Here is a 12522-nt window from a genome sequence, read left to right on the forward strand (position 1 = left end):
ACTGTAAAACAGATCATTACAAAAAACCATCCCTAAAAATCCCTTAGCGACAACTCTTACATGTTCTGTAGTTAAGTTTGTTCCCCCTTAATTAATGCACACACTCCCCAGACCTTTCCTTTGATGATGGTCTTAGGCCCCGTTTATATGGAGAAAAGTTGTCCTGGGAAAGAAGGTCACCCTCCCAGCCGAGTCAACTTCAGCAAGCACTTATATGAGAAAAAAGTTGACCCTTTTGCCCGAACCAACAGCGTTTGCACATGCTCTGATTGTCTCGCCTTGATGGAGTTGACCAGGCTAGGCGAGCCAAAGTGTTTATATGGAGAAAAGTTGGCCCTGCTAGGAGGGTGACCTTACCACAAAAAAAGAGTGGGTCACCCTTCCAGCCGAGCCAACTTTTGTTTCTCATGTAAATGGTCTGCAAAGTTTTGTAAGGAAATGTAAGTTAGCTCACCCAGGGTAGCTTGGGTAGGTGAGTGACCCTTCTACCCAGACCAACTTTTCTCCATTTAAACAGGGCCTAAGTGGGGTTTGACTGTTATCACGAGAGGCATTGATTCCTCATCCTATATTTGCAGACTGGACTTCTTCAGTGGCATGTGTACCATCACAAAACGGAGCAGAGCCTGTCTGCTTGCATCCGCACAGGAAGATCTCTGCACTTGAGTCTTCAGCGACAAATCTGACTGGTTTAATTGTGGTTCTTTTGTGGCGTCCATCACAGAAAGGCTGAAAATTTAATAAACAAAGTTTAATGTTAGAGGCAGTAATGATGGCGCAGTGTACTTTCAATGGCTCTTTCCAATTCATAAGAACTGACCCAGCCCATAAGTCAGTTGTGGTTCTAATGACCAGAGACTGGTGTGTTAACACTAATAATAATAATAATAATAATAATAATAATAATAATAATAATAATAATAATAATGATGGTGATGATGATGATGATGATGATGATGATGATGATGATGATAATAATAATAATGATGATAATGATGATGATGATGATGATGATAAACTAGGAATAATGTAATTGACTAGCACTGATCCACACCAGGTCCAGGGAAAATTACTGGTAATACCTTTAAGATGGTTTCTGTTAAAAGTGCCAACGCTTGAACATTATAAATTAATTTGCATACTCTCTTGGTGAGATACTATCCACTTAGGATAAAATAAGCCTACAGTAACTTGATGTCTGCCAAAATGCAACTTTAGCTGACTTTTTTAAAGGCAGTAGGGCTCATGTTTTTGGTAACCATTGTAAAAATATGGCAAAAACTTAATGTTGTTGTTGTTGTTGTAATGTAAAGGTTAATGACTAAGAAACTGCAAACCCGTAAAACCAGTAGTAGTAGTTGCTAGTCTAAGAATGTTTTACTTCTAAGGTCTCACACCTGTTTCTTGCTCAGTCCACACTTGCACCAAGAATATTTCTTCCCCTTCTCAAGTTCGACTTGAAAAGGCTGCTTCGCAGCTATCACACAAACATCACAGTAACGAAAGGCCTGAAATATACAGTACAGTGTACAACAGCAGAAATTAAAACCAAGTGCTCAAATCCTCATCAAGCCATCAAAGTGAGACTACGGTAAATCAGGGTTTTTGTTAAGTATTTGGTTAGGAGGAATCCAATTTAAGGATGGTGCCTACTAATACAGAGGTTTTTTGAGCAGTTTATGACTATGCGGGAAAAGCAGATCTTAGGAACGGCTATCGGAATCCATAAAGAAAATTGGGGGTAACATCCCCCTCCCTAGCAACCCCTGGGGTATCTGAACTTTTGAAGGTTGGCTTATTCAAATTTCAGCTCTGCAGTGCCAAATTTAACAATCAAATACCCTCTCAAATACATTCAGTCAAATCTTCAAAACATAACTTCAAAAATACTGCAGAGTTTGTGAAGACCCTTTTTGGTGCCCCAATCGCTCACAAAAATGACATTTTCCCCCTTGAACTTGACCATGGATCAGGAACCATGTGCAATCTGCCAGGCAAAAAGGTGTTCAAATTATTTATTATCCACCCCACCCAGGTAAGGTTGAAATCCCCCACCCTCTGGAAGAAATCCCCGGGTACAGAAAAATGGTCTGGCAAGCTTAAATATGTATACATTTTGCAACTCAAATTCCATTTACGCTTGCTGCTTTTAATCTGAAGAATCAAATTAATCAGGGCATGTAACGTTGTCCAACGGAAGGCCATATTGATCGGGCATAGCTCGAGGACTATGCAGCTTATGTAATATTTGTCTTACATATTCCACTTTTCTCACCTGTTGAACTTGTATGCAGAAACGCTGATTGATGAGTAGCCTTGTATTTCTGAGGAGCAACGCCATTGTACTAAAAATTACGCAAAATCAAAGCCAATACTTGTAAATGAAATTTGCAGTGCTGACTCGCACTCGCAAATTTTCGGAGTTGAGTGCACCGAGTGCGCCTTCTCAAATTTGATCAGCGGTTGACTAGACAAGCGCCAACTATGTCATGTCGCGTGCTTGTATTTTATCGACAAAAAAGTCGGTTGTATTCAACATGGTGGAGTGGCTTGTAGCTTGTGACTCCCAGCAATAGCAAGACAAATTTAATGCTAACATGGAGTTAAGCAGCGTGGCAACTGAAGGGGTCAGTCTTTGTGGTGATTCTGCTCGAGTTGGAGATCGCGCTTTTCGGAACTTGGTCCAAGTGACACTGGATATTTTGCTGAAGAAAAAGAGCGACGAATGTCTTAAAAGTTAGTGATTATTTCCCTGCAATTGTTAATATTGTTTTAGTATGGATTAATTGATAACTGTGATTTCTACATTCATTGGATCATTCTACTTTATCAGTTAAGCTGGGTCAGTTTCGGTCACGATCAAGTATTGGGGGAGGTTGGGGGAGGGGGAGGGAACGGAAACTGGTTATTGTGGTGGAGGGGGACTCCCAGATACATGTGAAGTGAAAGGCGATCGCCTGGAAAATAAAATTATTATAAACCAACCCCTTTGAGATACCAGGAGCTTACTGTTATGTAAGAGTGACAGATGATAGAACAGCATGGAGATGTCTGTTGACTTGTAGTTTAAGGAGAAACAAAATAAAACAATGATGATGATACAGTAAGCAGCAAGTTTATTAAATAGAAATTGGTACATACTTACATCAGATGTGTAAGTTTACAATAATGGATAATAGTAAAAATAATGGTAAAACAACTGTAACTATTTCAAAGTTACAAAAATTGGAGGAGGCATCTATTTGAGAAATCATTTATTAATGATGGTTTATTAACCGGTTATAGAGGTATCGAATGTCTCCTATAATCGACTGTGCAGACCGCAAGGACATCTTTCGTAAGATCCGGAGACAAGGCGTAAGCTCTTGTGTCGTCTTGGTAACGTGGGTTGATTATATATGAGCATTTAAAGCGTTCTGTTCGGATTCATGGTAGGATGTAGTCATGTCCATGGTTGCGTAACTTCCGAATCCTTGGCATCAGTAGCAAGTCGTGCAGGCAGTGGTTGCTGTCTGTGGTGATTTGTTTCCATAGTTGCATGTCCCGCCTTCTGATTACGTCTGTAAAGGGAATGCACAGTACTCATTTGCAGAATTTATCAATATGGCTGATGTTCTTGGATTCAAAAGTACAGTCCCACACCTCGATACCGTATAGGAAAATAGACATGATCAGACTCTCAAATGGGGCAGTTAGCTTGGCAGTAGAGAACCCCTTATCATGTTTGCAGACAGGTAGGATGACAGTATGTGTGTGTGTACAATGTACATACAGCATTTCCATGAACTTCCAAGACATTTGGAGTGTTTTTCATGCACCCCTTCAGCTGAGATCAGAACATCATGAATAAGCAATGCTGTGCTGACATCTCTTTTGTAGAAAATAAAATAAAAGATTCAAAAGAAAAACGGGAGAGACGTCTGCACACAGTGTTATCAATGTTGAAGGTATAATAAAGATTTTGTCCATGTGTTATTGTGCAGGTGATGAAGATATTGCCAGTGTTGATGCTGCATCTTTGAAGCAGGCATACGCTGGCTTGGTTACCCTGATATTAGAAGCAGTCAAGATGGATTGTGACTCCTCCAGTGTAAGGTATGGATTAGAGTTGTTCTTTTGTGATGTCATAATGCCAGCAACATCAGATGTCAATAATAATAATGATGATGATGATGATGATGATAATAATAATAATAGCAATAATAATAATGATAATAATGATAATAATAATAACAATAATAATAATAATAATAATAATAATAATAATAGCAATAATAATAATGATAATAATAATAATAATAATAATAATAGCAATAATAATAATGATAATAATGATGATAACACTACTACTACTACTACTACTACTAATAATAATAATAATAATAATAATAATATTAATAATAATATCTTTCTGGCATTAAAAACTCAATGCTCTTACAATGTACAACAATTTAGAAAATACAATATCAATAAAAGCAAATTTGATAAAAGTAGATAAAATAAATTAATGACAGACATAAAATGACAAGATGCTAAAGTTCATTATTAAATAAAAACGTTTTAAGCCTAACTTTAAAAGTCTCAACCGATGGGGCACTCTGCACATCAAATGCAAACAAATGAACGAACATCCTTATTTGGTGTTTTTACAAATTATGTTCAGTTGCTTTGATTGCAACTTTTTGGAGCACAGCAAATTAATGACAGATACACGATTGTAGACCAAATCTATAAATAAATTTATATTAAAATGCTAACCAAACTTTTAACCAGATGCACTCTGACGAAGGGCCAGCCTGCTTGAAACATCACTTTATGTATGTCTTTTTTGGCGTCAAATTTACCTTTAACTGTGAACTCAGTTGATAAAACTGAACATTTGTTTTCACTCCCCCACTTATGCAGTATTACAGTTTCTTTTGAAAACTATCCCCCTTATTCATTTCTCATTAGAAGGGTTTCTAAGCATCATCTGGACACATTTTTTCACCTAATCTTTCACAGACTTGTAGGAGACATGCCTATTGTATGCTCAGTTGTCAATTTCTGGCTAAATCTTCTATGTTATCCCTTTTTCACTCAAACAGGCAGATGATTTATTTAAATTTACTCATTTTTGATAATAGTATTATTTTTTTTTTAGTTCCCTGCTGGAAGACTGCAAGTGGGGCAGTGATAGAATAGAATATTTTTCAAAACATTTTATGGTATGTGCATTTGCTGTGGGTAATGTTCCTGTGCTACAAAAATATTGTTCACAATCTCCCTAAATGTACATGTATGTACAACCCTGGACAAAACTATGTGAGACAAAATATTTAATTGAAAATGCATGCATATTTCTCCATCTAGATCTTCCTTTAAGAAAATGCAGCCAAGATTGCAGCAAACCTCCCTCTTCCTGCCTCTTACTCTAAACATTGTTTTGAAGGCCTGATAAACAGTTTGTACATGTAGGTTGGGGGTCAGTGGTGATAGAAGTCACCTCCCACCTGTCATCTGGGAACAAATGCTATCAGCGTCAGCATTATTTGTAAATGAAAGTGTTGCTGGTTCTTCCCTGATCTTCCTACTCAACAGAAACCACAGACTATGCTACCAAATCAACTTCAAGTTCATTCTGGGTACAAAGGAATGTACATAAGACTGCAATTATTTGATTTCAGTTGCAGTGAGATCTATAACTGGCAAAGATAACAAAAGGAAGCAATGAGCAGTTTTCATCCTTCTTTTCCAAGCAATATTTTAAAATAAATGGGCAAAATGACAACTTTTAATGACGTCATCTTTCATCAGGTGCATTGTGAACAATGTTCACAAATACTGTATGTATTGTGTAGAACTTTGTAATTTCATTCCTTGACAGCTAGAAATGGTAAATGTAAACACCACAGGATGTGCTTACAAATTGTACATTGCACACTCCCAGTAATGCTGGTTACCATAGGAACTAGAAATATTTACTTGATCTAAAGTGGGATTGCTGTACATGAGAGCTGGTGGTCCGAGGTTCAAGATCAGCTCCGACTGCTAGCTGCCAGTCAGAGTTGTTTCATAGCAGTCATGAAATCAACTCCTTAACCATACTTGTAATTATGCAGCCTTTTGATCGGCCTCTTCTCAGTTGATCAGTTGGGATTTTTAGCCATGTTACTTTCAAATTGTTTATCTTGCTTAAAGTTGAAAATTGTTACAGGTAGGTGTACAGTGTACATTTTAAAATTTAATTTCACTGTAGTGAAGCTTCTTATAGCAAATGCACTGCACCTCGGTAAAACAATTATTGGGAATTTGAATTTGATGTACAAATGTACATCATATCTAATAGACACAAATATTAAAAGTGATGTCAAAATTTTGTTTTAGGAATGTAAACCTGAATTGGAGGCTCTTCTTGCAAGGTATTGTAAGCTCTTGGTATTGCATATGTTGTAGGTTAAAATGAATCCCAGGTTAAAATGATTTCAACCTAGGTTAATTTGTATTTTCCTTTGTTTCAGATGTAAATTACCCAACCTTAACAAAGGAAAATACAAATCAACCTAGGTTGAAATCATTTTAACCTGGGATTCATTTTAACCTACAACACATACACTGTAGTTGAGTAGTCCTAAAATTTATCATATTTAGTTAGTTTTTACATCAAAACACAGTGATCTTGACTGGCATGGCAGGTGTAGAGGGTTGAGTGAGTTGCATGTTTTGCAGTAGGAAAGACATGTTTTCAATCACAGTCAGTAGCCTAAAGTCAGTTCTGGTTACTATCTACTTTTTCAAACATTTCTGGTGTTCCCTTGCCTTCTGACAACACCCAGGATGAAGCCACCCGACTTTTGGGTTTAAGCTCATGAATACATGCATCATTTTTCCATCCCTGTTTTTTGATGTGTGCTGTTGTTCCCGCCAGTAGACAAGAATCTCTGCTGAACGTACCACCTCATCTTAATTAGGTGTACACATTAAAATAGGAAGCAGTGAACTAATAGGAATCTGTAACAAAATGCTGGGAGGTGCAGTATCCTGTCATGGACAGCTAGCATGCCTCTAGGGAGTAGATGTCCTATAACCTTCTTCCAGACACTTCTTGCAAGTTTGCTTACAGCCTTTAATTAGTTGATAAATTAGATTTTATTGACAGAACAGTAAAATATTGTTGATGGCACCTGGCCCTCATGAGCTACTCATTCTTAGCGAGCCATTCATGGCACAGTCACCATCAGTGATGTTTACATGTACGATTGCAAATGACAAGAATGAAGTTGACTGTAGTGAAAAGTTGTATCTTTTACATGCATGTTTTACATATGTGTATCATGTATCAGAGTGGCATTTCTGAAGGAACAGCTGAATTGGTTTTTACTCCACTTTTTTGTTCACTTCCAGGACGGGAAGTTCATTTCCTCATGTTGTTGATGTGGACTGGAGACTAGATTACTATATTAAGGTAAAGAACTACATGTATGACAACATAAAGAATGCAGTGTGTAACCCATTAAAATTAATCTTTTAACTGCTAACACATTTTCATTATTGCAAATGGCCACTTTTGAATCCTTGAAAATTGATGGTGCTCTCCAGGACAGGAATCAAAGGGGGGCAGAATGGTTAACAATGCCTTAACCTTAAAATTGTTAAACTTTCTTATACATAATTACATATACACTGTACAGAGGAATTGATCCAAAGGAAAACATTTTTTGAAAACTTTGAGGTGGAAGATCGTGCTCATGTTACATGTAGTGCAGATGAGGAAATCAACATTGTTGTCAACTGAAGGGATGCTGTACATTGTAAAAATACTAAAAGTTGACATCTGTCATACGCTCTTGCTCAACACCTGTCATGTACCCCCAGGGGGACAGGGGCTATTATGGGAAGTGGGGTGTTCAGACTCCCCTGTACCCCCAATCCCCCCCCCCCCCCCCACTCTCCTTCATTAATAGGATATTATTAAATAGTACCCTAAAGCTTAAGTGATCACCCCATTTGGGGTTTGCGACTGGAGCTATGTTCACACAAACAATATTTTAATTCCCAAATTAATTTTGTTTGGGAGCAATTACAGTAAGAGTGTTGAGAATTTAACAAGTTGCATTGTTATATACCTAGACTTTCACTCAACAAAGCGAGCACTGTGATTGGTTGATTCTTGGTCACATGCCCCTGATCAAATACAATTGTATCCCGACCGGGATACAATTCCGCAGTTGTTGCCCTCTCAGTTGTTTGGTTGTTTGTTTTGCTGTTATTGTTGAAGGGAAAGTCTAAATATATAACAAAGCACTTAATGTATGGTCCCTTGGGAAACTAGTTAGTTTTGTTTTCCCTCGAGTCCTGATGTTTCCCTCGACTTTGTCTCAGGAAACATCAGGACTCTCAGGAAAACAAAACTAACTGTTTACCTCGGGACCATACAGTGTACATTGTAGATTCTGCAGTTTATGAACTGACTGATTTTTGTGTTTGTTCATCTTGGTTTTGACATTAGAATAACCAGATGGAGAAGGTCAATAAGCCCACCTATCTCATCACACTAAAAACTGAGGTAAGGGTGCAATAGTATTAACCCTTTAACCATTAATATCAAAGAACAAATTCTCCTATCTTGTCCCCATACTTTTCTTAAAAAAGTATTGTGGAGAAGTTATTAAAATATCAAGAAAATTCACCTTGGTAGGTGATCATATCCTAATTCTCATGACCTCAAGGGTTGATTAAGTATTGATATTACAAGGCGAAATTTGATGCTGATCACTGTTAGGACTTAAAGGGTTAAATACCTTTTTCCAGGCTACACTGCAGTGTGCAAGACCAAGGTTTAGCCAACACGCATCTGGCTGCCCACTTTAAGAAGGAATCCTTGGAAATTCCCCATTTTCTTTCTTTTTTTACAAGGTATATACCTTGATTGTATTTTTCCCCTTGTGGGGAGAGTGGAATATGGTCAAGGGTCTACAGTAATGGGTACAACCTGTTGCAGTGTCCCTGCAAAGTCCGGCAAAGCCAAATAAACAATGTCAAATACAGTGAACACCGGCATAAAAGAGCAAGTGGATTAAGAACCTCCATGCTGAAATTCGTCATTATAGACACTTGGCACCAGTTGTTAAAAGAGCGGATAACTTTATCCCGCGGATAAGTCACTACCCAGTGGATAAAATGTATTGGTTGGAGTACATTTTATCCACTGGATAGCGATTTATCGACTGGATAGAGTTATCCAATCTTTGAACAACCGGGGCCTGTTATATAACAACCTTACAATAAATATATGAAGACTTATTCAGGCTGACCTTGAAAAAAGTGGGTTCTTAAATGTGAGTTTTTACTGTAGTGGATGTTGTGCTTGCTGGGCATTTAACCAAAATGTTTGCCACCCTATACATGCTAACAGGAAAAGGTTCCCATTTTGTGCATTTTCTTTACTTACCTCATGACAAGAAATCAAAAAGGGAACAGAACCCAAGTACCTGCCTAGTAGCTTTCACTTGAATGGTGAAATCAATGGAACTAGCTACTTTGCAGTGGACAGACAGCTGATGCTACTGCCAGTCAACATAACAGACAATTTGAAACTAAATTTGTCGCTACTGTGGGTTTATGGTTAATCATTCATGCTTTTTTTGTTTGTTTTGTCCAGGAAGCAGGAAAGGCCCAGGGAAAGGACGTGCAGTTTTCATGCTCCATGGAACAACTTCAGGTGAATTGAATGTCCAGGAATCAGTTACATTAACAGGATAGTGGGCAACCATCCCTCCATTTCCGAAATTTTTTTTTCATATGAACCTAGTTTAATGGCCTCAGCTCCCACGAGTCTAATTGGTAGAACATCCGAACTAGTTATCGGAAGGTCTTAGGTTCGACTCCTGATAGGAGAACTCGGATTTTCTTTTTCCGAGTACTAGTGCGTTTGTCACTGACTTAAAAAACATACATCTATGATTTTCTCCCTCTTTCTAAATGTGTGTTCTGTACTTCGGCTAACTGATCCAAGGTGACACGAGAACGCAGTGAAGGGATGTCATCTTTTTCTAAACGTACCAATTCCTAATTGTCATGCCCTGCGTACTGAGCTGTAAGCATCAACACAGTATCAACCGAGAACGCAGGTGAATGAGAGTTCATATTTGATTATTGCCTCATAAGAGCTGACGAGAGTGCGTGAGAATTAGTCATCAATGGAAAGCGAAAGATTAACCGATTATGAAAGATTTTGTGGCTGAGAAACAAATTAAAATTTGAGTGCATGGAGAGATCTTGTCGTTTAAACAAGCAATTATGGTCATTTGAAATTTTGCGACGCAAGCAGTGTAGCCACACGAATCGAACTTTAGGCAAGGGATTTTGTTTTTAAATAAAGTTCTCGGTGGACACTGATTTTGTATTACACTAACAAGCAATTATGAAAAAAAAAAATAAAATAAAACACGATTGTGCGTTTTGTTAAATTCAGCCGCCGTTAATTTCGTACATGTAAATTTGCTAAGTAAACATTTTAGAATTCAAATTGTAAAGAATTTGTTTGGTATCTGGTTGTTTTTAAAAACCCTCTTCTTTATTTCCCGCCATGAACGACGATTGTACCTGCTAGGTCGTGATTTTTATAAATCAATTATGTTTGTTTGTGTTTATCCTCTGTAGGATTTGGTTGGAAAACTGAAGGATGCTTGTAAAAGTATCGAGAAGGCGGCCATTAACTAAACGTTTCACCTGGGGCCTCTTGAAAACAGAAAATGTATGCTCCATTATATTTTTTATAAATAAAATTCCATTTGTTAATTTTTTTGCCCTGTAGTTTTAAAAATTCATAGTTAATGATCCACGAGCTTGTTGTTGTTGTTGATCACTTTTATAGCTAGAATATTTCAAAGTTTTGAAAATGTCAAAGTTACGGCAGCGGAACCGCGTAAGCGAACGGCTAAGCCGTTCAGAGAATGGGGATGAGGTGAATTGGTATTTTTCTCTTGCGGCTTTGCCGCGCATATTCGTACATGTAGCTTCGCCGCCAAACCTTTGGGTTATTTCTAGAATGCATACTCCAAAAGGATGGACACCTTATGGTGTTTACATAATGTAGTAATAGTGATCGTAACGTACATTGTGCAATGATTTTTGGTGTAGTTGATATGGATAGGAGATATGAAGCGAGTGACCCGGGTTCGAGGCGTACACTAATTTGATTTTTTAAACTTCTTTTACCGTTTGAAATAAGGTTTCTGTTGTGTAAACATCGTAAAGTGTCCATTTGGAGTATCCATTTTAGTAACAACAACCCAAATCTATTCCGCCATCTTCCCGGGTTAGAACACAGTAGTGTTTCCTTAGCTTTGTGTGCCGGACGAATTCTGTTTTACTGTGGTGTGAATGACTACCAAAGAACAAATTCTCCTATCTTGTCCTCGTACTTTTCTTATAAAAGTACTGGGGAGAAGTTAAAGAAAATTCAATTCGGGTGATCATATCCTTAATTCTCGTGACCTCAGGAGTTGAATAAGCATTGATATTACAAGGAGAAATTTGCTGCTGATCACTGTTAGGGCTTAAAGGGTTAACCCAAATAGCTTGTTCCAGGGCTGGCTTCAGATACGAGGAGCGAGAAGAGTTAACCGACTTCGAACGCGAAAACAAGTCTAGGAGCCTTTTTTTTTCGCGTTCGTGCTGTCAAGTGTTTCGCCACTTCCACTTTCTTGGAGCCTGGACCATAGCCTTAACATAAATCCACTAGACCTGCACCTTTCTAAAACTCTTTTTCGCTGGACCCTGACAACCCGCAGCTGCATTTTTTTTAGGTTTGAATTGGGAACATTTATCCGTTCCGTTGTTCGTTCTTTTGTCCTCTCTACCAACCATGTGAGACGTTGCACGGTGCATGTCGGAAGGGTAAAATGAATGTTGTGCCGCTAGCACTAATGATCAGGCCCCAGTTGTTCAAAGGGCGGATAATTTTATCCACTGGATAGTTCGGTATCCGGCAGATAAAATATGTGCAAGATTTTCTCGATAGTCCTATAATTTATGAATAGAGTGGAAGCATACATGTATGTCAAATTTAAGAATGGGATTGTGTGGAAAACTTGCCAAAAGCATTAGTTAGAGTACATCTGTTACGCTGGATAGCGACTTATCCAGTAGATAAAGTTATCCGCTCTTTGAACAACTGGGCCAGGATCATAGATTTAACTCCGCAGTGTATGTTAAATTGCTAAGTGAACCCATAGATTCCCCACTGAGCGTAAGCCCAAACTGAAGACCATACAAGGCAAAGCAATTGAAAAGGTAGAATTAAATACAATACCCTTTTTGTGAGATAATGAAAATAAACTCTACTGGACCCTTTTGCAGAAATTTCTGGTTTGAGAAATGAACAGTTTCGAGAACGAAGTTTGTGGTATAGTCTGGAAAAATTTCCCCCAACCCATTGTAGGCGCAGAAAAGACGGCTGGTATCTTATACAAACCTTGGCAAAGACTGTTAGTTCCAAGGAACCGTTAATGCCAAAGGACAAATATCCGCCAAACATGT

At 38.1% G+C, this 12522-nt stretch overlaps 2 protein-coding genes across 2 annotated transcripts; one reads left to right on the forward strand and one right to left on the reverse strand.

Annotated features, from left to right (window-relative positions):
• Positions 1-428: 428 nt before the first annotated feature.
• Positions 429-2446, reverse strand: LOC146459492 (uncharacterized). The gene is made up of 3 exons (XM_085089643.1): positions 2276-2446; positions 1398-1508; positions 429-729 (listed from the first exon to the last, which is right to left on the reverse strand). The coding sequence occupies exons 1-3, from the start codon at positions 2339-2341 to the stop codon at positions 562-564; spliced, it is 345 nt and encodes a 114-aa protein (XP_084945769.1). The 5' UTR covers positions 2342-2446; the 3' UTR covers positions 429-561.
• Positions 2447-2493: 47 nt separating this feature from the next.
• LOC146459493 (COMM domain-containing protein 3-like) lies at positions 2494-10777 on the forward strand. The gene is made up of 8 exons (XM_085089642.1): positions 2494-2736; positions 3984-4095; positions 5144-5207; positions 6367-6401; positions 7384-7444; positions 8489-8545; positions 9641-9700; positions 10642-10777. The coding sequence occupies exons 1-8, from the start codon at positions 2598-2600 to the stop codon at positions 10699-10701; spliced, it is 588 nt and encodes a 195-aa protein (XP_084945768.1). The 5' UTR covers positions 2494-2597; the 3' UTR covers positions 10702-10777.
• The last annotated feature ends 1745 nt before the right edge of the window (positions 10778-12522 follow it).

Source organism: Pavona decussata, unplaced genomic scaffold, assembly GCF_977016875.1.
Source record: "Pavona decussata unplaced genomic scaffold, jaPavDecu1.1 SCAFFOLD_219, whole genome shotgun sequence".
Taxonomy (NCBI): domain Eukaryota; kingdom Metazoa; phylum Cnidaria; class Anthozoa; order Scleractinia; family Agariciidae; genus Pavona; species Pavona decussata.